The sequence below is a fragment of the Tasmannia lanceolata genome, unplaced genomic scaffold (assembly GCF_043159265.1).
Source record: "Tasmannia lanceolata isolate RefF3 unplaced genomic scaffold, GAP_Taslan_0.1 ptg000023l, whole genome shotgun sequence".
Taxonomy (NCBI): domain Eukaryota; kingdom Viridiplantae; phylum Streptophyta; class Magnoliopsida; order Canellales; family Winteraceae; genus Tasmannia; species Tasmannia lanceolata.
In genome coordinates this window covers 11,950,610-11,977,318 of record NW_027518700.1, presented here as the reverse complement: position 1 = coordinate 11,977,318, position 26,709 = coordinate 11,950,610, and the positions used below count along the sequence as shown (strand labels likewise).

General features: G+C 40.5%; 2 protein-coding genes across 8 annotated transcripts; one reads left to right on the top strand and one right to left on the bottom strand.

Annotated features, from left to right (window-relative positions):
• The first annotated feature begins 673 nt into the window (after positions 1-673).
• Positions 674-24,014, top strand: LOC143856433 (nonsense-mediated mRNA decay factor SMG7-like). 7 transcript variants are annotated; one of them, XM_077366646.1, is made up of 10 exons: positions 678-786; positions 1,459-1,499; positions 1,668-1,785; positions 4,594-4,739; positions 7,260-7,847; positions 8,002-8,124; positions 8,671-8,903; positions 8,998-10,959; positions 11,317-11,459; positions 23,436-24,014. In XM_077366646.1, exons 4-8 carry the CDS (start codon positions 4,668-4,670, stop codon positions 10,931-10,933), a joined length of 2,952 nt encoding a protein of 983 aa, XP_077222761.1. In that variant the 5' UTR covers positions 678-786; positions 1,459-1,499; positions 1,668-1,785; positions 4,594-4,667; the 3' UTR covers positions 10,934-10,959; positions 11,317-11,459; positions 23,436-24,014. The 7 variants fall into 7 exon arrangements, with proteins under 7 accessions (XP_077222763.1, XP_077222757.1, XP_077222761.1 ...); XM_077366644.1 differs by having other exon boundaries at positions 1,668-1,806; XM_077366647.1 differs by having other exon boundaries at positions 683-786; positions 1,726-1,785.
• Positions 17,109-18,122, bottom strand: LOC143855782 (uncharacterized). Its single transcript, XM_077365849.1, has one exon. It carries the CDS (start codon positions 18,120-18,122, stop codon positions 17,109-17,111), a length of 1,014 nt encoding a protein of 337 aa, XP_077221964.1.
• Positions 24,015-26,709: the final 2,695 nt, after the last annotated feature.

Below are 26,709 nucleotides of genomic sequence, written 5' to 3'. Positions count from 1 at the left end.
TTGTGATTATAAACAAAAAAAGAGACGTTACGTTTTTTTGGAAAGTACTCATCTCTTGAGAAATGAGATCTCCCCCGGATTACGAGAAGCAGCCCGAGGGAAAAGTGAGCCGAAGTTAGGGCTAGGAAAGAGAGACGAAGTTAGGGTTAGAGTTACAAAAACGTAATTATGTTTAGTATTTCCAATTAAAAACAAAAAAGTTGAGTTCATCCTATTATTAAAACAAGGTAGTGCCAATATCAATAGGCTAAATTTATATATGAGTATGTGTAAAGCTGGGCGAGAGCTGTAAAAAAGGGGCCGGAAACATTTAACTCCTAAAAGGCCGGGGTGCAACTTGGGTCCGGCTCAACCCTAACCCGACGGGTTGAACCCGATATTGGCTCGAGTTGGGTTGGCATTTTTTCGGGTTGGGTTGGGAAAAGCCAATTAGTAACCGTTTTTTTATTGTATTTTTATGCTGGCCCAGATGAACCCGAACCCAACCCCACTCAACCCGAATCGAATTTGGAACCGGTTGGGTTAGGGTTGACCGTGTTCTTCACGCCTATAAAAAAAGGCAGAAGACCCGAAACAAAAAAGTTTCGGATTGTTTTCTTTCCCGTCTGTTTTTTTTCCGCGGAAACTGATAGTTTAGTGTTCTTTTAATTTTCTCGGAAACTATTTTATCAAACGTGGAAAATGAAATAAATGAGGTTGAAAAGACTTTTCCGCGACTTTTCTCCCATCCCATTTCCGATACAAACAATCGGAAAACCCTACTTTTCTCTCAAGTTTCCCCGATCGGTACGTCCTCTAACTCTCTCTTCTCTGTTTTTTGTCTCTCTTCCCCATTCTTTCATTTTTTTTTTTTAAACCCTTGTGCTCATCTTCTCCAATCTGAAATAGGTTTCTATAAACCTGATTTAGCAAATCTGAAATAGGTTTCTATAAATACCTCTGTAAAATTGATTTGAGAAATCCTATTTCGTGTTTTTGAGAAACCCTATTTGAGAATATTTACAGAAACCCTATTTCAGGTTTCATAAAATTGAAATAAAGTTTCATTTCTCCCGCTTTTCCGAGACTAAGAACCGATAATCCAAGCTCTAGGTTTGTTGGTTTTTTTTAGATTTAGGGATTTTTTTTATTGGGGGTTTTGGTTGTTTTTATGGATTTTTTATTCAAACTTTCTCTCTCTCCCTCTATCTTTCTCTCCATGTGTTGGTTTTTTCTTTTTACATATTTTTTGTTTATTTTTGCTTATTTGATATGATTTTTCAGCAAAAGCTCAACCTGACCGGAATTTGATATGATTTTTGCTTACTTTTTTAGTGCAACTCGGTGTTTTTGGGGGTTTAGTGGGTTATGGTGATGAGATTCACAATTCTGATTTTTTTAAGACAGAATTTGTCTTTATGTATTAGTTACTCAGAATTTATTAAGTCATGATGATTTGTTTGATTTATTCTTTTGCAGGTAACCATCCTACTGTCGATTTCCTTCCTAACCTTCTTGAGGTTTGTTCTTACTTTACGTGATATTGCGTTTAATGTGTTGTAAGCCCCATTCCATGTCGTGTTTGGGGCTTCTTTATTTGTTATGTGCTGTTCGTTGTTATGTGTTGTAATCCCCATTCCATGTCTTGTTTGGGGTTTCTTTTATTTGTTTCTTGTTATTTTCAGCAGTTGGTGCAAATTTGAGGCTTGTTCTTCTTCTTGTTGAGTAGTAACCACTTGTTGTTAGATGGACGATCGGAGACTTAGAACCGAGGATGGTCGCCCCACAAAGCGGGCAAAGTTGATTGTGAGTGCTGTTGCGACAATAGTGAGTGCAGCAACCATTGCATGTTAGTTTGTCACAGTTTCTGTTTAACAGGTTTTTATACATCAAAAGGAGTATATTAAGATTCTATCAAACAATCTTTGAAATTGGCCATTCAACTTCTTTGTTTATAGGGTGGTTGTTGTTATGTGCTAATTGGCTGTAACACAAAGAAACAAAGAAAAGAGAGAGAGAAAGATGGGAAAATAGGTTGATTCATAAACAAAGAAAAAAGAGAAAAAGATGGGAAAAGCGGTTGTTGATTTGAGGCGGTTCAATTCGAGAGGAATCATTACTCTCCTAAACAAAGTTTTCTTAGGCACGTAACTGTTGTAATGTAGTTATTATGTGTTTACGGCTTATGTATTTTAGGCCCTGATCATTTCAGATTATGACGGCCGATAGTAAGTCAGATTATGACAAGGGTTTGATGTTTATCAAAGACTGGTTTTTGTACTTTTTTCCGATCACGACTGTCTTGATTCTTGTTACAGGGAACGATGCTGATTTTTAGGTCATGGTTTGCCACTCGCCCTTACTTCTCTTATATCCCTAGGTTTTGTTGGGATAGGTTGTGTTCATTTTGATCCCTTTATTCGTAAAATCCCGAAGAAAGTTGTTAGGATAGTTTATTTTGTCTGGTGAATATTCATCTTTGCGGGTTGTACTCTATTTGGCGTCTTTTCTTATCGCTAAAGGTGAGAGTCCATAGGGTGATATTTGTTAGGGTAATTGGTTGGCTATTTGTTAGGGTAATTGGTTCACTAAGTTTGTGTTGATTATGATCCCTTTTATTCTTAAAATATGAAATTTTTTTCTTAGGCTAGTTTATTTTGTTTGGTGAATATCCATCTGTGTGGGTTTTACTTTATTTGGCGCCTTTTCTTCTCGCTAATGATGGGAGTCCATAGGTTGCTATTTGTTAGGGTAATTGGTTGGCAGCTTCTTGGAGTTGAAACTTGAAAGTTCTCTCACATAATCGTAAATGCCCGATGTTTTATGCAGTGGCAAGGGTTTGATGATTACCTTCTCCATGCATAGGACAGGAAAAGTGCACCATTAGTTTCTATTAGCAACGTCACATGCTTTTGATGTTTCGAGCAGTTGGTCTGATTTCTTGCTCAATCATTGCATATATTGTGCCAACTTCATCGTTTTACTGATGTATTTGATTAGATGCTCTGCTAATCTCAGACTAGCTGATGTACGTATGTTCAATTTCTCAAAAGTGGACAATTTAGTAGCAGTGGAGGAGGGCATTCCTTCTATATCCATCTTTTTTATGATGAAAAATTTTCTTCGATCCAACTCCTTGAGTGCAAAAAGATCAATAGGACCCTGATGCTATTTCTTTCTCATAACCTCAACTTCAAAGGTGTGAGCTTGTCCAGATGCGCCCATGTTGGGCTAGTAGAACTGTTTCCAGACAATCTGCAGAAGTTCCCTATAGTCAGACAATCTGCAGAAGTTCCCTATAGTCAGACAATCTGCAGAAGTTCCCCATTGCCAGCATACTTCTAGTGTTCGCCTACGCTTAGCTTGCCAAGAATGTTAAGATCTGCTTGCTTTCAAATGGTCCCTGGGCATATTAGTCCAGCCATGTGTTGATTTACCTAAAGAAACTCCACCTTCTCTTTTAATTACTTTCTTAACCTATTACATTGGTATTTGAAAAAATTTCAAGTATTTGATTCTTTCCAGATGCCCGAGATAACCAAGGGGAATGATTTTGTGATAGGCATTTTCAGCCTTCTGCTACCCTCACCCGCCAAACCACTCAAAAAAGAAAAAAAAATTATAAAATATAATTTATATTAGTTTATGTGCCAAAATGCTGCATACTATTAAGTAAACATGCGTTTTTTGTTGACGCACACAAAATGTTTATCAGGGAATTTGTTTATTTGCCAAAATTTTTACACAACTGGAGGGTTAGTGTGCTTCTCCAATGAGATATAGTCAATACCCATTAAAAAAGGGGATGTCGGGGAGCAATCTTTTTTCCTTGAAGTAATTTTGCATCTTTTTTTATTAATAATCGTTGATTATCAAAATTAAAGTGTTACACACTTCTGACTGGTTTGATATGAGATTCTGGGAAGCTTTGTTGTCAAAATATTGGATTTAATCTGAGTTTGATATACAGCTGCACCAATTTTCAGCTTTGGGCCTGATGTTCTCTTTGAAGAATCCCACTGTTCGTAGACACTTTGGATCGTACAATTACTTCTACATTTATCCTTCCTAAATCTCGTAGCTTTTGCCAGTGTTGGTGTAGCATTTCAAGCAAAATCTGATACAATCCTTATAATTGACAAGAAACCCTAGGGAAAATTCTCGTTGCGAAATCATTCTCAGGTCTTTGCTTAGGTGTGTACGAGCGTGTCAGTCCCTTTTTAAAGTATTTAATTGGCTAAATAATTATTTTTCACCGTTATTTTTTAAAAGAAAAATAATCTATCAGGTCACAGATTACGAGTGTGCTGGATCCAGTTTTTGCCAGTTATTGGTTGAATTTGGTGCAGGTTGATTGTAGAATCATGGTAAAAGGATCAGTTCCTTGTAATGAGCTGATTTTTCCAACCATGTTATGATTTATTGATAGCCTTTTCTCCTTGCATGCAACATTAGTTATGTTTGGGCTTAATGCTGTGCACTTATTGTCTAATGATCTTATGTTCCATTTTTTTTGTAATTTTGTTTTTCATTTTTTCTGGGCCATATCATTCAAATTTTTTTTTATGGGCCTCATTCTGTGTCTCTTTCCTAATGCATATGATTTTTTTGCAGGTTTGAAGTTGCAAATAGAAAAGCTTAACACGGAAGCTGTGTTTCTCACGAAGCATTGGTGACACATTTGATGGATGATGACTGTTCAGATGGATAACATATCTGCTCCTTCAGCACGGGAGCGTGTCCAACACCTTTTCAATAAGGTATGAAGTGTTGCTTATACAGAAACCAAAACCTTAAACCTTGGTCCAAACAAAGCAATAAATTGTAAAGGGGATGACAGAGTTCCACATCCTCCTCCAGAAACCGCCCTTTCCTACTCCCATGAAGGATGGAAAGAAGGATTTCACAATGAAAAGCACCTTGAGACCCACCTGTCCAAATGTGAAAACCACCTATAAGACACGCAAGAGCCTAAAAAAACACCATTTTCCTCTTACGATAAGAACCCAAAATAGTAAAAGGAAAAGAATACAGAGGTGTCAAAATCAATTAAAATTATGAACCTTTCAAAAAATAAGCTCAAGGAAACTAGTAGACTCCGACTCTTAAAATTTTCTATGAAAACCCACTCACAAACTACACTGTTATTGTAACCTAACCCCTTTCTCGTTAGAATCCATGATCCCCATAGGTCTCAAAAATGCCCACCTCATGGACCCAAGGTCATCTCTAAGGAGACCCACCTACTCCAGCAGGGCAGGATTGCCCAAGCTAGAACCATCAGAGTTGAGTTTTTTCATCCCCAGGCCGGGTGATTCCTGCCTCGGGGAAGGAGTCTCCAGCTGCTCGCTGCTATTTCAAATCTATCTCCATCCATGCCGTAGGTTGTAGGCTGAGAGCCTGAGACAAACCTAAAGCTCAGAAGAATCTCAAGTCTTAGCCAACGTTATGGTTAAGGCTATCATTTTCGTATAGATGAATTGTGATCCTTTTATGAAGCCCTTGAATACCCGTGAGTTTCTTTCCTCCATGCCCAGATAGTGGCTAAGAGGACCACTTTTTTATAGGATCTTACCCTTCTTCTGCCCTGAGGCGAAGAGCCAACACTCTAAAAGATCGATGAGACTGAACGAGAAAACTCATATTATGCCGAATCTGCTGATAACTTTGCACCATACCTCCCTAGCCAACCAACAAAGCAGGAACATATGGTCAACTGACTCTTGTGTGACGATTGCGTTGGTGATCAACTGTGAGAATTTTGTCGAGGAAGGCTATCCAACCAAACACACATACCGAGGAGCCGGATTGCGCAATGCTTTGGCTAGAGGCGAGGATCCTTGGCTTGGAGCCAACGAATGTATTCAATTGGCAAGGATGCCCCAAACATGCATACCCAGGAGGTGAATTCAACTAGGATTGATCCATGAGTTTGATCACAGAGTAGAGCCATGATCTCTGGATCATAATAATCTGCCTCACCCTTCGGGCCAGATTAAGCTCAACTGAATCTTACTCTGCATTGAAAAGGAGGCCACCTATTCGAACTAGACAGATACTTCCTAAGCTCAACATCCGGGGTGTGGGGAGAGGATATAAGCTGACGGAAGGTGATCCACCGTAAGCTTGCTCGCCCTAATTAAGTCCCAGTAGCAACAGATTGAGTTCTCGAAAGCTTTCCGGAAGAGTGGAAAAAAAAACCGCCCACTGAACCATAGTAGAGAAAATATGTTCTTGAATAAAGCAAACCCGTTGCCATTCCTAAAAAAAGAAAAGAAAAAGAAAAGAAAATGCAAACCTCTCGAGGCACTGTTTGAAGCCCTCATGTTTCTTTCGTTCCAAACTAGCCACATCGAGGCAAGGAGGAACAACCATCAGTGAGTTCTACCTCTGGTAGGCCCCGACCCAAAGGAGGACCAATAATGAAAAAGGTCAGCAATGTACCGGGGAGAACCTAAGTCACCCAAAACAACCTGAAGATGAAGGTTTTGATGTCCTGCATGAAGATAGATTGAAGAAGCAAATGACCAACATTCTCACCCATGGCAAGGCACATGGCCCAATGGTCGATAATGATCCTCTCATGACCGCGTAAATAGCCGACAATTAAATTTTATCGAAGCAATTCGACCAGCTTAAGGCAATGACTTTGTGGGGCCGGTATCCTCCACATGCTTCTATCCTTAGCCCTGTGTGGGTGAAGGTGTGGGTGGGTGGGTTTTTTTTTTTTTGAGTGGGTGGGGTGGGGGGTACCATGAATAACCCCTCAGACTTCTAAATCCGCATGTTTCTATCCTTATCTCTTTTAATGAAAACAAAACGCAATCGAGTCATGAAAGAATCAACATATCCAACACACGATCAAAGAAGTGTCTGTGGAACTGAACCTTCCAGCTCAAAGTCCCATTCAGATTGATAATATACTGTTATAGGGAAGTTTGCTGCAATTACGAATTTCATGTTGGGTTGGGGTTGAGGTCAAGGGTTGCCAATAAATAATAAACCATGTTTATTTAGATACTGGACTGTTAAAACTGCGGAGTGGAGACTCGAAATAATTGCTGTTGATATCTCAGCAATAAGAAGGATGTACTTCATACCATTCATAAAAAAAGAAGGATATACTTCATGTTTGAGTTGGTCAATGCTCCTTTTCTGTAGATTATTATGAGGCATTTGCCTTTACAATTCCATTTCACGTGTTTACTAATGACTACCTTTTTTTTTTTCTGAATAGTAACTTATGACTAACTCTTGCATACTATTTCCCTTTCCTACAGAATATTGAGTTGGAAAGTGGACTTAGGAAGGCAGCCCAGTCTAAAATTCCTTCAGATCCCAATGCATGGTTACAAATGCGAGAGAACTATGAAGCCATTATACTTGAGGATCATCATTTTTCTGAATTACATGAAATAGAGTATGCTCTGTGGCAGCTACACTACAGGCGAATTGAGGAGTTTAGAGCGCACATCAATGCTACTCCGGCATCTACTGGCGGGAAAGTTGCTGCACATCTTGATAGAATAAAAAAAATCCGTTCTGTTTTAAAAGCATTCCTTTCAGAAGCAACTGGCTTTTATCACGATTTGATTCAGAAAATCCGCTCGAAGTATGGGCTCCCTCTGGGTTACTTTTCTGATGGTCCTGAGAATCAAATTACTCTGTCCAACGATGGGAAGAAATCTGTTGAGATGAGAAAAGGCTTGGTGTCCTGTCATCGCTGCCTGATATACTTGGGTGACCTTTCTCGTTACAAAGGATTATATGGGGAGGGGGACTCTGTCACTCGTGATTATGCTGCTGCATCGAGTTACTACATACAAGCTGCTTCTCTTTGGCCTTCAAGTGGGAATCCCCATCATCAGGTCTCTCTCCCTCTCTCTATGTCACGGTTGATGTCATTTTAATTTTTTATCTTGGAACTCTTGGACAAATGTTTTTTCTCCTCTGAGCTTTCTATTTGCCAATATTTTATTCTTGAACTAATCTTTGACATGGACAAATGTTTCTTTTCTTCAGCTTGCAATACTGGCGTCTTATTCAGGAGATGATTTAATTGCTGTTTACCGGTATTTTCGGAGTTTGGCAGTAGATAGCCCCTTCTCAACAGCAAGGGACAACTTGATTATTGCATTTGAGAAGGTATTTTATTATGCCTCTCAAACTATTCTGATAGTAGCCTAAGGCCCATGGTTTATGCTTTAATGATGTGTGATCTTTGAGATTACTAGCATTGCTGGGACTCACTTTGGTCGAACCTTTTCAGTTTCCAGTATACGAGTTAGTTTTTGAAATATAAAATATTAGGAAAAAGTTATTGAACTGTACATGCCAATATAAATTACTGATTCTACATGTTCTCTATTTATTTGAGGAAATTTGTGAGAACTCTTCTAACTAAGGGCTACCATTTTGAAGCTTTTCTTGGTCTCTGCCTGTTGTAAGTGCTAGTTCCTCATGAGTCATGACACCATTTTGATACTATTGCGCTGACGTAGTAAAAAAGAAGAAATCATTCTGCATTGTCTTGTATTCTATTTCAGAGATTTCTTTTAGATTCTCTAGAATTGATGCAGTTGTTAAGTCATGTTTGGCTGTAGTTTTGCATTTGTCTCTCTCTCTCGTACATCTGCTCCGGAATTCTTCTATTTTCTGATACAACTGTATTTATTTGTTTCTGTCATACAGAATCGTCAGAGTTACACCCAGCTACCTGTGGATGCCAAAATTGCTCCAGTCAAGACACCGCCTGTGCGAAAGACTGGTAGAGGAAGAGGAAGAGGGGAAACAAAGCTTCTAGCTAAAGATATTAAAGCAGAAGCCACTTCCATTAAAGAAAGAGCATCCACAGTCCCTGAGACTCACAGAGCTTTCTGTATTCGATTTATTCGACTAAATGGCATTCTTTTCACACGGACAAGGTATTTCTTTTTAGCATTAGAATGTGTTTTTAGCTTTTCATTCATAAATAACGTTTAAGAATTAACACCCTGTCTCACTTGTGTCCTAACACAGCTTGGAAACCTTTGGCGAAATTTTTTCCTTGGTCATAAGTGATCTACAAGATCTTCTTTCTTCTGGGCCTGAAGAAGAGTTGAATTTTGGTTCAGATGCCGCCGAAAATGGACTTTTCACTGTTAGGCTCATCACCATTCTCATATTCACAGTCCATAATGTGAACCGAGAATCTGAAGGCCAGTCATATGCTGAGATCTTGCAGCGTTCAGTTCTTCTTCAGAATGCATTTACTTCCGCCTTTGAGTTTGTGGGCCATATCCTCAAAAGATGCTTACAATTACGGGATGTCTTGTCAAGCTCTCTGTTACCCACTATTCTGGTTTTTACCGAGTGGTTAGCTTGTCGTCCAGATATTGCAGCGGGCAGCGATATTGAGGGGAAACAAGCCACTGCTAGATCGTTCTTTTGGAACCAGTGCGTAAGTTTTTTGAACAAGCTCATTTCGACTGGATTTGTGTCCATTGAAGGTGATGAAGACGAAACCTGCTTCTCAGACATGAGTAGGTATGACGAAGGGGAAACTGGCCGCCTTGCATTATGGGAAGACTTTGAGTTGAGGGGATTTTCACCTCTTCTGCCCGCACAACTAATTTTGGACTTTTCGGGGAAGCCTTCATTACGAATTGATGGCAGCAACAAGGAGAAAAGAGCTCGTGTCCAAAGGATTCTAGCTGCTGGGAAGGTTCTTATGAATGTGGTTCGGGTTGATCAGCAGGTTATATATTTTGACCAGAAACTGAAGAGATATTCTGTAGGCGTTGAGCGTCACACATCAGAGGATGACTTGCCTATTATTACTGCTTCTGTAGATATCTCCCAATCAAATGGTGTAATACAAGGTATGCCAGTTGAGAAACCAAGAAATTTGGGAGTTTTGCAACCTAAAGCACGGTTGTTGTCTACAGAAGAAGAGGAAGAGGATGAGGTGATTGTTTTCAAGCCTACAATTGTTGAAAAACATGCCGATTTGAGTGCTCCTAAGTCACTTTCTCATGATCTCCTTGAGCCTGTTGAGAATTATTCTACAGGTAATTGGGAAAGTTTTACTCGTGCTCTTTCCACACCGCTGAATACTACTCAGCTGCAAGCAGCTACCATAAATACCAGTTCACGAGCACTTGCTCCATTCACTAATGGTATCTCCGAGCCTCTTCAACAAATTAATCCTAGCACTTCGAAGTGGGTTTCAGAGCATCAAGCCTTTTTGCTTGATGGATTGAAGAACTTGAGCATTACTGGAAATGGGTTTGTGGACAATGCTGGGTTAAAAGCAGGGTTGGGTGTTTCCCAGGCTCCTGCATTTTCACTACCCTTTTCACTAAATACCAACCCCATTACAGGCAATTTGTTATCTAGTCAGATGGGAGTTTCAGAAGCTGTGATACCATCCAAACTTGATTCCATAATGCCGGCAGGAGCAAATGCTGATGGTCCAACCATGAAACCAGCAGGTGTGCCAACAAATTCAAGAAGAAATCCAGTGAGAAGGCCCGTTAGACACTTTGGACCTCCACCTGGATTTAGTCCCATTCCTTCTAAACAATTAAATGACTTCGTTCCTGGTTTGGCTTTGAACAATGACCATCCACCAGTTGATGATTATAGCTGGCTGGATGGATATCAATTCACGTCAAGCAAAGGCACAGACCTAGACAATTCCCTCAATCACTTGGGACCCATTTACCCCAATCTGGCTGGTAATGGCAATAGCTCAGCTAATGGTATCGTGAGCTTCCCTTTTCCTGGAAAACAAGTTCCTACTGTTCAGGCCCAGGTGGAAACCCCGAATAGTTGGGCAAATTATCAGCTTCTTGAGCATCTGAAGTTTTATAAGGAGCAGCAACAGCAGCTCCAACGAGGAAATCAACAGTCTGCTCCACTGCCGGAGCACAATCAAACAGAGTCTCTGTGGTCGGGCCGGTTTATCGTGTGAAACCTTTTTGCATCAGAGTATAGATGGTAAGTCGCATGCTTCTACACCCGAATCATTATTTTTCCATGCACTTTTGGGTTCTTATAACCATGGATTTAAATTTCGGTACGAAACCGAAATTTTGGTCGAAATCCGGTAGTAAAAAAAGTATTATTTTATTGATTCCGAAATTTCGGAATAATACAATATTTTTTTTTCAAAAAATCAATTTTTTGAAAAATCGTCCGAAATTTGGGAAATCCAATCGCGAAATTTTGGTTTCAGTGCCAACCGAAATCTGAAATTTCGGAATTCAGATGAAATATAAAACGATGCTTATAAGAAAATTTTGATAAGTTTCTGTTCTGGGAAGTTTGACTGATTCTTATATCTTTGCATTTGAGGTTGTCAAGAATCTGTTGTGGTGATTGGCCTGCCACCTGCTGCTATTGAGTAGGCCCTACACCGTGGCAGACCTTTAAATGTTAAATTCCTGTCGGAGCATGGATGGTCTTGGGAGCATTGCAGGCACCTGCCCCTGAAATAGGTATGTCTCTCTATGTAGCTCTCTATAGTTGACATCCAGGAAAATGTTCAGTTGTGACCAGTGTTTTTAGTCTCCGAGGTATAAGGCAAGGCATTTTTCTTCTTGAGGCAAGAGGCATAAGCCTCCCAAATTTTCTGAATTTTTAAATTAAAATATTAAAACAAATTAAGTAATAAAAAATAAGAAAATAATGTATCATGTTTATTTCTTGAATTCTATCTCATGTTTATTCCTAATACAATTAACTGGCCCGAAGGGCCCACTTTTACTGCTGCTGTCAAGATTGGGGATAGCGCCCCTGAAGCATATAATAATAGTGTTATTTCGTAAGATATAAATCATTTTCATGCTTGAATGAAACTTCTATCCTAGGAACAAATTCCTTAAAATCTCAAAACTCTATAAAATCATCAAATAGAATATGGAATTGATCTTATAAGACATCATCCCCCCTCGCTCTTTCACCGCCTTCCACTTAACTTAAAACACTAAGAAGTGTTTAATGGATAAAATTTGTTTGTTAACCATCAGTTATATCGTATAGGCTGATATTGTCCGGCTTTTCAATGCATCAACACGATGGTGCCTATACAATAATTTGAATGCTGACAAATAGAAAAATGGTCACTTGATAAAAACTAAAATAGATTTAAATTTTCTTGCTAAACCGTTTTCTCAAAATATTATTCCTATTGTTTAGGTGTAGAACTATTAATTTTCAACATAGCTAATTATCAACATTAACCATCAAGTTCTCTCATGTTTCTGTGTGCTGAAGTCTTCATAAAATGAACGATTAATGCTCTAGTCAATATGACAGGGTATCAATCTCAGATTCTCAACCATTCATAAAATGAAGCCTGTTATGGTGCTCTGCGAGAGTTCAAATTCGGATTCTCTGGTCACTCCCTTTGTGGGATTTGGCGGAACCTATGACTGAAAGGCTCCCTTTATCATGCCAGGAGGTCTCATCACTACCACCAATGGAAAATATCAAATTACAGAGAGTAACCACCCACCATGGGACAGAAATATTTCCCTTGCAAAACTTGGTCCTTATTTATGTTTAATGTTTGACCCTTAAAATGGTACCTTTTTATGACTACAAATTTAACATTCACTTACCTTTTATTGACTAATAATTTTAAGCCAAATTTACCTCAGAAACCTCGCCCCCTTAATAAGGATATATTATCAATTTATGGAAGTTTTCTATTCTCAGTGGATATTGAAACAATTTATGAACAATAGGATATCATTGTTCAAGGAGTGTAACTGGGCTCAACACTGACTCACTGAGTTGGTTGGCTCAACACTGATTTGGTTGCCTGCAAGAGCAACCATAGCCAACCACCACTAGCTTGAATTTTATCTTTCACCAACATTTATGTTCTTTTTATCAGGTTAACTTTAAATAGATTTCATTTCATAATTTTTTAAAGCTTGAATGAGCTTTTAGTTAGGACTTATGATATCTAATTTTTGTTAATCTACAAATCAAGCTGGACTGTAGCCTGTAGCAACCCAATCGGAGCTCAGAATTCATATAGGGAACTGATATCCACACGACCATATTTTGATAATTCCTCTACCCAGTTTTTTTTACACTTTTTTATATTAGCTTTTCACGGGTGTTGCAATACTCAAGATGCTATCAACATTCATTCACCTGAGTAGTACCATTGTCAAAATATGGTAGTGCGGATATCAGTCCCATACAGTCGCGCGCGCACGCACACACACACAGAGAGAGAGAGAGAGAGAGAGAGAGAGAGAGAGAGAGAGAGAGAGAGAGAGAGAGAGAGAGAGAGAGGGTGGCTATGTTTGGCTCTGTTGAGATGTTGCAACCATACTTGGCATGACTGTCCTTGTTAGACTCCCTGGCTTGGTAAACTCTATTTTAATTCTCCGTTAAGGTTACATGTAATGCATTTTAGAAGGATTTAAATTGAGGGGTGCAATCTCACTATGATTCTGATCATTGGCTGAAAGAGTAGTATTATTTCACCATATAGCGAATTAGGGAACATGAGAAACATGTAGTTTTCTCACGTTTTAACATTTTCAAAACATTTAGTTTTGATAAAAAATTTAAAGCGCAGTTTGGATGCCTGGTTTTTATAATCCAGGATTACAATCTAAGACATGGATTGTTTTTTTTTTGAAATGGCAAGATGAATTCATTAAAAAGGAAGGGGACCGAGGTGGGCCTCAACCAAAATTACAAGAAAATAAAACAACAATAACAAGAAAGACAAATCTCAGGGAGGAAGGAAGTCAAACCACTCCAACTCCAACCTCCTAACCCCACTTCTAGCCAAGGAGTCCGCCTCCCCATTTGCGAGCAGATCGCCGAACATGATTGAAAACAATAGATGAGCCCGCAATTAAATCATCTATTTCATCAAAAATAGAAGAAAATCTCCAAGGAGGCGACACCAACCCCTTCAACCATTTAATCACATTCAAAGAATCTCCCTCCACAATAGTGATATCCATGCTATCTCTCTCAAGTCTTTTTATGCCATGATAAACCGCCCTCACCTCGGCCTCCGAGGCATCACAAACTCCAAGAGGGCCGGCAAAAGCCCATATAACTTCACCACAAGCATCCCGACACAACCCACCAACACCGGCCGGGCCCGGGTTCCCAATACTCGACCCATCAAAGTTAATTTTGAACATTTCAATAGGCGGAGCCTCCCATCTCTGAACAATCGGATGCCGGATCTTCCTACTAAAGCAAACAATCCTCCAACCCTCCCATAAGTCAAAGGCCGATACAAAACGGAAAGCCGGTAAACTTCTCGCCCATGAAATAGTGAGCGCAATAATTTTCATATATATCCAATACGGAGATTTTGCAACCCCTTCAAAGACACGGGAGTTTCTCTCTTTCCATATCACCCACCATGTTGCAAGAAGACACAAATTCCACAATACTTTGCCCTTCTTCTTCCATGGCACAAAGGTCCAAAGAAGAATCAACTCTGGAATAGAAAATGGAAAAATCCAACATATGCCAAATCTCAGAAATATCAAACTCCATACCTGACGCGTAAAGAGGCAATGCATGAAGAGACGATCCACAGATTCACCATCTTTCAAGCAGAGGGGGCAATGGTCAACAAGCATCATACCACGCTTCCGGAGGAAGTTAATCGTTTGAATCCGATCACGACATACCGCCCATCCGAAGAAACCAACTCTAGGCGGGCAATGAAATTTCCATACCTCCGCTGAAATGGAGGATACACTGCAAGGCAACAAGCTGAAATAGAAAGATTTGACAGAGAAAAAACCAGACGATTCCGCAGTCCATACTCTTTTATCCATACCGCTTCTCTTAATGTAGCAACCATCTAAAAGCTTAAGAAATTGGGCAACCGACTCTAGCTCCCGATCAAAGAAGTTCCTTCTAAACCTAGGGGACCAAACTAAACTACCCCTTTCTCGAGCAAAGCATTCAGAAACAAAACTCTCTTTCTCAGCGGCTACACGATATAAATTTGGGAATAAACTCATAAGAGGCTCATCAGCACACCACACATCCCTCCAAAATTTTATTCGATCCCCCGAATACACTTTAAATCTAACCCTCAAAAGAAAAGCAAATGACATTTTCAAAATGTCACGCCAAACAGTCAAACCTTGTTTCTTGAAATGGTTTTTAGATTCTCACTTTCCCGGCTTGCACCCATATTTACTCCCAATTACCCTAACCCACAACTGAGAATTTTCCTCCCCGAACCTCCATAACCATTTTCCTAACAAGGCATGATTAAATTCTTTCACTCTCCTAATACCCAAACCACCATTCTTAACAGGTAAGCACACACTCTTCCAACTGACCAAAGAAATACCCTTTTTCCTTTCATTGCCTCCCCATAAAAATCTACGTTGGATTTGTTCAATACGCAATACAACACTGACCGGGCATTTAAACAAAGACAAAAAATATATGGGAATATTGGCCAACACCGCCTTAACCAATACAAGCCTTCCCCCTCTAGAAACAAGATTTCTTTTCCATGATTCCAACCTCCTTTCAATTCTCTCTACAACAGGATCCCACAAAGATTTTTTTGGTCTCCCCACCCCCAATGGGAGTCCCAGGTATGAGCATGGTTTTAAATTTCGGTTTCGGTGGAAACCGAAACGAAATTCACTGTGAGTCGGAAAAGTACCAAACTTCGCCGAAACGTTTCGTTTCGGTAAAATTTCGGTGAAATTTCGGAAATTTTGGTGAAACGTTTCGGAAATTTCGGTGAAACGTTTCGGTGAAGTACAAAATTTCGGTGAAACGTTTCGGAAATTTCCAATGAAATTTTTACAAGATTTCGTTCGAAATTTCGTACCGAAACCGAAACGTTTCGGTGTCGGTGATGACCGAAACCGAAACCGAGATTTAAAACCTTGGGTATGAGGAAGGCAATTGATCAAGCTGACAACCCAGAGTCTTAGCCAATTCAAGCGCCTCATCCTGCGGGATGTTTAGGGTATATAATCTAGATTTATGAAAATTGGATCTCTACCCCGTAATCAACTCATAACATCTAAGGGAAGATTTTAAATTCATCGCTTGGATCATGTTTGGTTCACAAAACAGGAGCGTATCATCAGCAAATTGAAGATGAGACACTTCTACCTGCTGGCTTCCAATCTTAAAACCATTGAATAAGCCCAACCCACTCCCTTTATTCATCAATCTGCTAAGAGTCTCCGCCACGATGACAAAAAGAAAAGGGCATAAGGGGTCACCCTGCCTAAGACCTCGAGATGACTTAAAAAATCCTTTAGGGGACCCATTAATCAGAATGGAAAACCAAGCCGAAGAGACACAACCCCTCATCCATTTTCTCCATTTACTTCCAAACCCCATTCTTCCAAGCAAGTAATCTAAGCAATCCCATTCCACCCTATCATAAGCCTTCTCCATATCCAATTTGCACATAAAACCTCCCATGCCATTTCTAAGATAAAAGTCAATGGCCTCATTCGCAACTAATGAGCAGTCAAGAATCTGCCTATTAGCCACAAAAGCACTTTGGCAATCTGAGATAATGGATGGAAGCACCATCTTTAACCGATCCGCTAGAACCTTTGCCAAAACTTTGTATTAACATCCCACTAAGCTTATTGGACGGTACTCCGAAATTTTAGAGGCAACAGGAACCTTAGGGATAAGGGCAATGAAAGTAGCCCCAGTGCCTTTATCCAATGCCAACCCATGATAGAACTCCTCAAAAAATTTCAGGATATCCCCTTTTACATACGACCAACAGGATTGGAAGAAAGCTAAACAAAAACCATCAGGACCAGGGGCCTTATCCTTACTAATAGAGAAAACACCTTTTTCAACCTCCTCTTCTTCAAAAAGACTCTCTAATGCAACCCTCTGAGCCATACTCAGCCCACTAAACTCCAGATCTTCTGGAAGAGGTCTCATGATACCCTCAGACGAGTACAGGGGCGTATAAAAATCCAAGATCACTCTAGTAACCTCATCCTTCCCTGACACTCTGATTCCATTGTCAACCAAAGACTCGATCCTATTTCTCCGTCTTCTGGCACTGGCCATAGCATGAAAATAAGCCGTATTTTTGTCCCCCTCCTTTAACCATCTCACTCTCGACTTCAGCCTCCACGTTATCTCCTCATGAAGCAGCAGTCCTTAATGCTCTTCTTTAACCCTACCAATTCCTCCCTCGAAATTACGGACCCTAACCCAGATTCTTCCAACACATTTAAATCACCAATTCTATTTTCTAGCCAAACTTTTTTACTCGAATCAGCTTGACCTCTTTCAGCTACCCATTCCTTTAACTTTTTCTTTACATACCTAAGCTTCTGCCCAATAACCACATCTGCTGGACCCTCACACTTATGCGCTACCCACCAAACACCCAATCTTTCCTCCATGAGGGGAATTTGAAGCCACGAAATCTCAAACCTAAAAGGAGGAGGTCCCCAAGACTCTATTCTAGGATCCAAGAGAAGAGGACAATGATCGGATACCGAGTGAACGAGAGTCTTTTGGAGAACCTCAGGAGCCAAATTCAGCCAACCAGGACAAATAAGAAATCGATCAATCCTACTAAGACTTTCACCTCTGCTCCAAGTAAACCTAGCTCCAGATAATGGAAGGTCAATAATATTATGCTTTGAAATGAAAGTTGCAAAAGCAGCCATGTTTTGATTTGCTCTCCGACATCCTAACCTTTCACAAACAAACCTAATTTCATTAAAATCACCCCCTATACACCAAGGATAGGACCACCTATCCCTAACTCCGTTTAGCTCTTCCCAAAACAACCTCTTATCCGCCCAAAGAGAAGGACCATACACCCTAGAAAACAAGCACACAGCCGCATCTTCCACCCTACGAGATATTGAAAACCTACCCTTCCATTCCTCGGACCTAACCCAATTAGATTCGTCCCAAGCTATGAAAATGCCCCCCGAAGCACCAATAGCTTCAACAAAAGAGAAACCCCAATGCGAACCAACACCAAGACTTTTTACCATACTCCTATCAATAACCTCCAATTTGGTTTCTTGTATACAGATAAGATCCGGTTTTGACTTTTTAACTAACCCTTTAACTTGAGTCCTCTTTGCTAGAGATCCCAATCCATTAACATTCCAAGATAGTATCTTCATAAGGAAACTAATTTAACTGATTTCCTCCCCTTCCTCGCACTCTTTTTCCTTCCAGAAAGACAAATGCTTGACTCTTCCTCAACTGAAATCCCACCATAATTCACCTCGGATTTCAATCTAGCCAACTCCTTGAATTTTCTCTTTGATGATTCATCAGAATAACTCACCGAATTACCAGACACCATAGTATCCCTCATCTCTGAAGCTCTAATCATGTCTCTAAACTCGGGCATAGGACCAGGGTAAATCAAGCCAAGCTTGTGACTAACATTAACCGTATGATTCACCGACTCCTCTACAGCTTCCAACCCAGAACTCCCCCCCTCCAAACTCATGGTCCCCTGCTCCAAGATAGGATCCACGGAATCAGAGAAACCAGAATCAATATCATCCAAAGACATTCGCCTTATATCATATGCTACATCATGGACTGGCGATGTATGGACATAAGAGTATGTACCAGGACCATTGGTCCTTTTACAGCCAAGAGAACTAATAGCAGCTTTATTGCACATGGATGTATCCTGCATTTCAACACCAGAATAAAAACAATCATTACCCATAACATAATTAGAAGAGTTCATACCTTCGATGGGCCGGACGCAGGGCTGCCAACCCCCAACTCCAGATGCGGTAAATGGCGAAAATCCATTAATGGATATTCCCCCACTGCAAAAGATGATAAATTGTGTTTCAAACCCCCCGTGGACATTACTCCCCAACGAGCAGAAATAGAAGCCATATATCGATTCAACCCTCCAAAAGAATCAATTGAATCCATACAGAAACCAAAATTTCCCAAGCATATTTTGGCCAAATTAGCAAAAGCGTAATCCTCTTTAGGGTATCCATCAACCACCTCCAAACAGAAAGAATCACACACTCTATAGGAAAGCCCAATCGAATTAGAATGATAAAGGATGCGAAAGAACGTCTGATTATCATTCAAACTACCGCGGCCACATGGACCAATAACCACAACTCCTTCCTTAAGGGCCATCCTAATGTCGTCATCTATCATCACTTCTTCGGCTTCATCATTCCACTCCTCTGCATTATCAAAGTCGAAATGGGCAGCCACTTCCGACAACCTCAATCTGTAGAGATGATTCTCCGTGCTGCAATCTCTAGACAGAGAGCCAACAAATCGGCTCTCCTCCAAAGGTGAGATCAAGGAGAAAGAAGGACTTAACATATCTCCACCATCCCCGTCCTTTAGGATACAACTATAATCCGATTCTGGAGATAAGAGATTATCATTTGAGGAAAAGGAAGGGGATTTTGTTAAGGTCCACTCGTTTAAACACCCACCAAAAACCTCACATATGGATCGAGGCCCAAGACCAGCTACACTATCAATGTGGGCCAGGGCCCTATATCCATTGCCTGTCATAGGAGACTTGGGAGTCAAGGCTCCAGAATAGCTGTTTTCCTCGCTACTATAGGTTCTTGGGGAAAGCGCTGCCAAAATATCGTTGTAGCAATTAATAGATGCAGAGGGGTTGACAACTTCTGATGCTGTATTATTTACACCACACAAGCTGCGCCACCTGTACTCCACAGGCGAAACCTCATTCTAAAATTCAAATATTTCACCAACTGGATTAGAGCTATCATGCGCCACATGCAACTCGCTTAAACAGGGCACTCTATCATGCGCCACCTCCCTCGCCTCTACCATACCCGGAATAGGAAAAACCTCTCCCTCCTCCGCCCCTGCTTGGAATAAATTACCAGGCCAAACCTGTACAGGAGGCCGATGAACATCGTGGGAAGAAATAGCCTCCTCCAAATCTCCTCCCTCACAGCCACCCATATGCTCCTCCACCATCAAAAGACCAGGTTCCTCTTGCAAAAGATCCTCAGCAGGAGGCAGGCTCCTAGATCCAAGCTCGCTACCAGATTCATTTGATGCTTCAGAGTCACGATTCGAACTGAGTTCTCCTTCATCCACAACCTTTTGAACATGCACCCATCTAACAGTCCCATCCATTGAAACCTGGATGGATAACTCCTTACCCACTACCCCTTCAGAAGATATCTGAAACCTAGCTTTGGAGTACCCGCTACCAGCTAGGCATGATGAATCAAGCTTTACAACTCTCCCAATTTTTTCCCCAATTCTCCTAAAGTTTTCTTCGCTCCACGCCTCAGGCGGAACTCCTTCAACACTCCACCAGTTACAATTCCCCTCGTTTGGAAATTTCTTATTCCACAGAAGAAGTTCTAAGAAAGGAGAATCCATATCACCTTTCCATGAAGCCATAAGGTGTGATCGGTCAAAACCTAGTGCAGGCGTAATCTGCACCTCAAGCTCACCAATTCTATATACCACCACCTCACAAGTATAGCTAATTTTACGAATAAGCCAACTCTCCAGAGCCTTCAGATTACCAGACCAACCCGGTTTAATCTTCCCCCAGATACCAAGATCCGCGTTGCTTATAGATTGCAGAGGAACCACCTCCAAATTGAACACCGCTCTATCAGAGACAGCTGGGTTAATCTTCCCAGATAACACACCCACCGGATATTCCACCACACTATTAGGAGCAACAATACCATCTCTTGCCTGGTAAGGGAAATTGAAGTCTAGGTTAGACCAAGGTTTGTGACAACTAGGGCTGCAACTCGGGTCGGGTTTTGGAGAACCCAACCCTACCCGAGAAATATCTCGGGTCGGGTCGGGTCGGGTTTTTTTTTCGGAAAACCCACGATTCCCAAACCCGGCCCTACCCATGATAAATCTCTGGTCGGTTCGGGTCGGGTCGGGTTTTTTCACGTTGACGCAAATTTTTAAGGAAAATTCTTGTTTGGCAAGGCAACTCAACTCATAGAAGCATAAATTACACTCACATTACACTTGAATCAAACAATGATGTAATTACACTCACATCACACTTGAATCAAACAATGTTGTAATCAAACAATGTTGTAATTACAATCAAACAATGTTGAATCAAACACTTGAATCAACTCAACTCATAGAAGCAGAAATTACACTCACATACAGTAACAGTGGGTGCGTGGGTTTTCACTTTTAACTTTGGGATAATTACATTTACACCCCCTCTAGTTTATGACATATCCACTTCCACCCCTATAGTTTAAAACGTGACAAATACACCCCTGTAGTTTCAATTTGTTTAAGATTTGCCCCCTCAGCTGAAGGTTCGTCCATAGATTGAAGGGTTAGGATGATCCGATGGAGCTGATTTTTTGGGCACACCATATCTATGTCAAGACCCATCAAATGAACGCTTTGGATCATCCAAATAATGTGGGCCCCTACCCGAATCCAAACACTACCAAAAAATCATCCAAATAATGTGGGCCCACATTGTTTGGATGATCCAAAGCGTTCATTTGATGGGTCCTGACATAGATAGGGTGTGCCCAAAAAATCAGCTCCATCGGATCATCCTAACCCTTCAATCTATGGATGAACCTTCAGCTGAGGGGGCCTACCTTAAACAAATTGAAACTACAAGGGTGTATTTGTCACGTTTTAAACTATAGGGGTGGAAGTGGATGTGTCAGAAACTAGAGGGGGTGTAAATGTAATTATCCCTTTAACTTTTAACTAACAATAGAAAAAAATGTACATACTATAACTTATGTAACTCGGGTCGGGCCCCTTCAAACCTGGCTCGACCCGAGATTCATGCGGGCTTTTGAATGGTGAACCCGGCTCGACCCGAAACCCATGAAACCTGAACCCGACCCAGGCTATTTTCGGGTCGGGTCGATGCGGGTCGGGTAAAACCCGGCTCAAGTTGCAGCCCTAGTGACAACCCCAGCAAACCACTCTTTTCTTGAAGTTCTTAAACCCACACCGACAACATCTCCAGTCACCCAAACCCCTCTCTATAGGCCTCCGCTTCACCCTATCAATTCTCCTAGCCCTCTTTCCTCTTGAGATAAGCCACCCAGAATCATTCTCCAAATTCCTAGCATCAGGAACTTCTTCAGAGAACCCAACATGCTTGCCACAATAACCACCTTAAGGAATCAGATTAGCTCCAGAGGCAAAACCCAAATCATCACCAAGAACGGAGTTTTCATCCAAGATTCTTCTACCCGAGACCCCACCACCACCAAGCGGAACCAGATTAGCACCCGTAACCACCCGTGGAGGCGCCATCTGTCTATATTGGACCACAATTAGCTGTTGAGCTATCTTGAAAACGAGAAACCCGAGTCTCTAATTCCCAGAGAGAGAGAGAGTTTCTTTAGGGCAAAAAAACAAACAGATGGTGGGCAAGAGAAGGTAATGTGAGAGATAACGAGGAGAGTGTTGTGATCGATGAGACTCTCGCCCACCGGAAGATGAGAGAGATTGAATAGGGTTTTGTGTTTTATCAAGTGACAAACCTCAATAAAAAGAGAGATTGAAATGGGTTTTGTATATTGTTTTCGGTTAGAGGAGAAGATCGACTTACCAACCTTTCAATCGATTTAAGAAGATCTGAGGAGGAGGAAGAAGAGAGTCGCAGGCTCAACTAAGCGACCAGGAACTCTGTATTCTATTCTATCAAAGGAGAAAAACTGCTGGCGAATCAACATCTGAAGATGACTGCTTGCGTGCTATAAGCAAGTTAAAGGTAGCATTAACCCCACTTTCAACACTGCAAAAAACCCTATTCCGGAAAAAGCCCTTTTATCCTGATTCCACCGAAAAATCAACAAACCCTAGTTTTCTCCACAAACTTTCGAGTCATTGGACAGTTCAATCGAGGCACACAATACCAGCTAACTTTTATGCTATACATTTCCAGGCATAGCTAATTTCAGACCTCGTCCCTCTCTATTATCATTAGAATCCATTCCAAACAGAGAATAAAAAAACCCAAATAGATGCAACTTCAAAACAGCAGAAATCTAGATATCCTCTGAATCACAAAACAAAACATATAGTCCCTCCACCACTTCTACGAGCCATGATGAAGGAGATAAAGACCTCAATCTATTCTACTATATTGTACAGAAGTTCAATGGCAAGGTTATTGAAGTGTTAATTTTTGTTTCTGTTCTATCTCAACTTCTTGGTAGGTTTTGGGAAGTCATTTTATTTCTATGTTTTTTTTGTATACATGGTTCTATTTCTCTTTCCTGTGTTCCTAGAAGTGCCAATGATTTGGCTGACCTTCTTTCTAAGACCTGGATTGTACATTTACGGGATTGTAAAATCTAGGTTTTAGCTCATAAAATCCAGGATTTTACAATCCTGGATTATAGAATCCATGTATCCAAATGGCCCCTAGATGTTTCATATGCCGCACAAGGAATTCTAATCCCTTTTGCCTTTGTCAGCATGTGCAGAACTTCCCGGACTCTGGCAGAAAGGTATAGCGGTGGGATGTTTCAAAGAAGAGTAAGTAATGCCCTGTTTGATTGGACGGTTGAGAGGTGAGTAGCATTATCTGGAACTGTCTTTGGAGCGTCACGTGAACCTGAGTCGAGCAGAGGAAACACATCCTATCTACGCTACTCTGAGAAGGGTTATGACTCTGGTCTATATATATCTGTTGGAGATATATTCTCTTTCAACATCATCATCAGAACCAGTAGCAATTGATATCTTTAGAGAGTCAGTGAGCAGCCAAAACTTTCAGGCGAGCTTGAAGTTGGACGTTACTGGATGGTTTGCTAATAAAAATGGAACCGTGGAGAAAGTATATATAGTTTCAAGAGAACATATATAGTTTATGGCTCTATATCTGTTAAAAGTTGTGGATTTGGTCCTTAGTAGGTGGTATTGTTATGCTTTCCATGTTTTACAACTTAGATATTACAAGTTTACAACACTATGGATGGTTTTCTTTCGCTGTGAATAGCTGCCACGGACATCAGGCTTTGAATGTCATTAAAAAACATCTTTTGTTTGGAATACTTCCTGTCTCTTTATCGTCCTTTTTGTTTTGATAGGTAAGCTGGGGTTGGACCTCAGACCGCCAGGTTAAAGACCAGAACCTTGACCATTAAGCTAGAGGCTCATTCCCAAACAGTTTCTTTATCCTCCTACAGAAAAAATGCTCCTCATGGCTAGAAATATACTAACTGGTCCAAAAACCTTTGGACCCATCTTTGGCACTGTACATTGTATGGTGATCGGAGATGTAGATTTGCTAATCATCTACCAGGTCATACATTGGGTGTTACTCCCTACCAAGTGGCGTCCTCGATGTTACTTTCGTGTGCTCTCAGGTGTTACATAACAAAAAAAAATGGCTTCTTGATATGATTATCAGCTGAAATTACTACTTGCAACCTGATTGATCTTATTTTTGCTTGTTTGATGTTTGGCTAAGTTGGGTATATTATTTTCATCAGCTTATGATTTCTAGGACATTCGGATAGGCCTGCTACCAGTGGTTTTGGCCAAAGGGCCAAAGTGGTGGTGGTGGAGGCAATCTGTGGAAATAGAACTAGGGCCATGGTTTAGTATGCAATTCACTTGGGACAGTCTAAGATGGTTATGTTTCCATTTTTTCTTAACTGATATATAAACTGATAATTGATACGATTTACTCGTCTTTTGATTGTTGAGTTGCGATCTATCGTCAACCTATGGTCCGGCTTACGCATCCTGGTGGTGATTCTGTCCAGATTGCACCTCTTTGAGTTGTGACGGTTGAAATGCATTTTGCGTAATCCTTTGATCCAGATTATACCTATTAACAATTGAACTCATCTAATCATCATATCCCCAAATACACACATGTGGCCCCACATTTTTGGAGATCCAAAGCATTCATTTGGAAGGCCCTTCCATGGATAGGATGTGTACAAAAAATCAGCCATGTATGATAAGATAATCCTTATGTAGGGAACCAGCCTATCCAACTTTCAGGCATCAAGATACGTTTCCAACTTTCAGGCATCAAGATACGTTTCAGGCGTGGATGATTTTCATAAGAGATTCCCAACATATCATAAGATTCCCATTCTTGAAAATCAACACTTTTCCAAATCAAGAAAACAGACAGATCCTCTTGGGGCAAATACTTTTATGCAAACCTCATCGGCTTGATCCACCCCATACTGTATTCTTGTAAGATGATACACACTAGCTAACAACCCACCCGGTGCTACATATCATAAGCTCACTGGGAACATAGACGGTGCTACATCATAAGCACACTGCGAACGTAGATAAGTGTAACCATATACATATGAAATGACAACAATGGAGTACCAATCCTCGAGCTTTATTTGTAAAGTCTCTATTCTGCCCATTTTTTCCCTCCACAAATGGCAGGGTTAGGATGACCCTAGAGGCTGATTTTGGTACACACCCTATCCATGGAAGGGCCTTCCAAACGAAGGCTTTGGATCCCCCAAAAAATGTGGGGCCACATGTGGTTTTGAGCTATTGCTCAGATAAGGAACACTTTCCTCATAAATTTATTATCTTTTATTTCTTATTGTGTAAAGCAGGAACCACCTTGGTTCCTATGCTGATAATTTATATTGGCTACTGATATTGGCACTACCATATTTTCATAATTGCATAGACTCTGCTTGTCTTTTATTATTTAAATAGCTGTTCAATTCCAAAAAAGCCTTCGAAAGGAGAACATGAGATGAGTTTGTGCAATTATTAAAACATGGTAGTGCCAAGATTAGTTGCCTTTCTATTTTCTTATTCTTAATGCAAAAATCAAGTGATATAAAAGGTTAAGGCCCTAAACCTATTATTGGACACAAAATTAACTGTAATTTTGAGCCCAAGAATCGGTTTTGGGTTTGCTATCGGCTGTGGCAATCTAAAACGAATTGGGCCTAAGAGAGTAACTTCGTAGGAAACGTTGTTTAGAGTAAACTACATACACGTGAATATTAATATTGTTCAGAGTACATACTCTGGATAAGTACATGATGCATGTAGGTAACGTTCTTCAATGGAATACATTGTGGTAGTGACAGCATTCCTGGACTCTGGCATAAAAGTGGCAATGTAGCACCATGTTTTCTTCTTTGGGTGTACCTCTTTCTCACTCAATGCGTCTTCCTTGTCATTCTTGTCCTCTTGTAATAGTCCAATCAGACCCGCTTTTGTAACATGCACACAAAGGCTGATGTCTGAGCCAAAGAAATGGGCCCAATTCATCACACTGCAAAATAAGCCAAAGAAATAATGTACTAGTCAAATTATTTCCCTTCTTTCTTTGGAATAAAACCATGTTTCCGAATCCGGTCATAGTTCAGTAAAGATTTTAAGTGGGTCCGCTTGGACTTTTTTATTTTATAGGAGATCATATCCTTTAGTTATAGTTCTTGCATTAACTGGTCCGGAATTAGGTGTAGATATATCACAAGCTCATGTTTATATGATTTCAATCTGTATTTACTTGAATGATGCTATAATTCTCCATCAAAGTGGTTATTAATACATAATTGAATAAAAGCGAGAAACCTTCTGTCTTTCCATTCCTTTGTCTTTCCATTCCTTCGAAACGGGAAAAAACATATTTTTGTATTTGCTCCTAGGAGACATATGGGCACTCTATTTGATCGATAAGGAACGATTGAAAAAGAGAAAAGTACGGAATGTGGGCCGATGTTTAGTGAAAGTACGGATCAC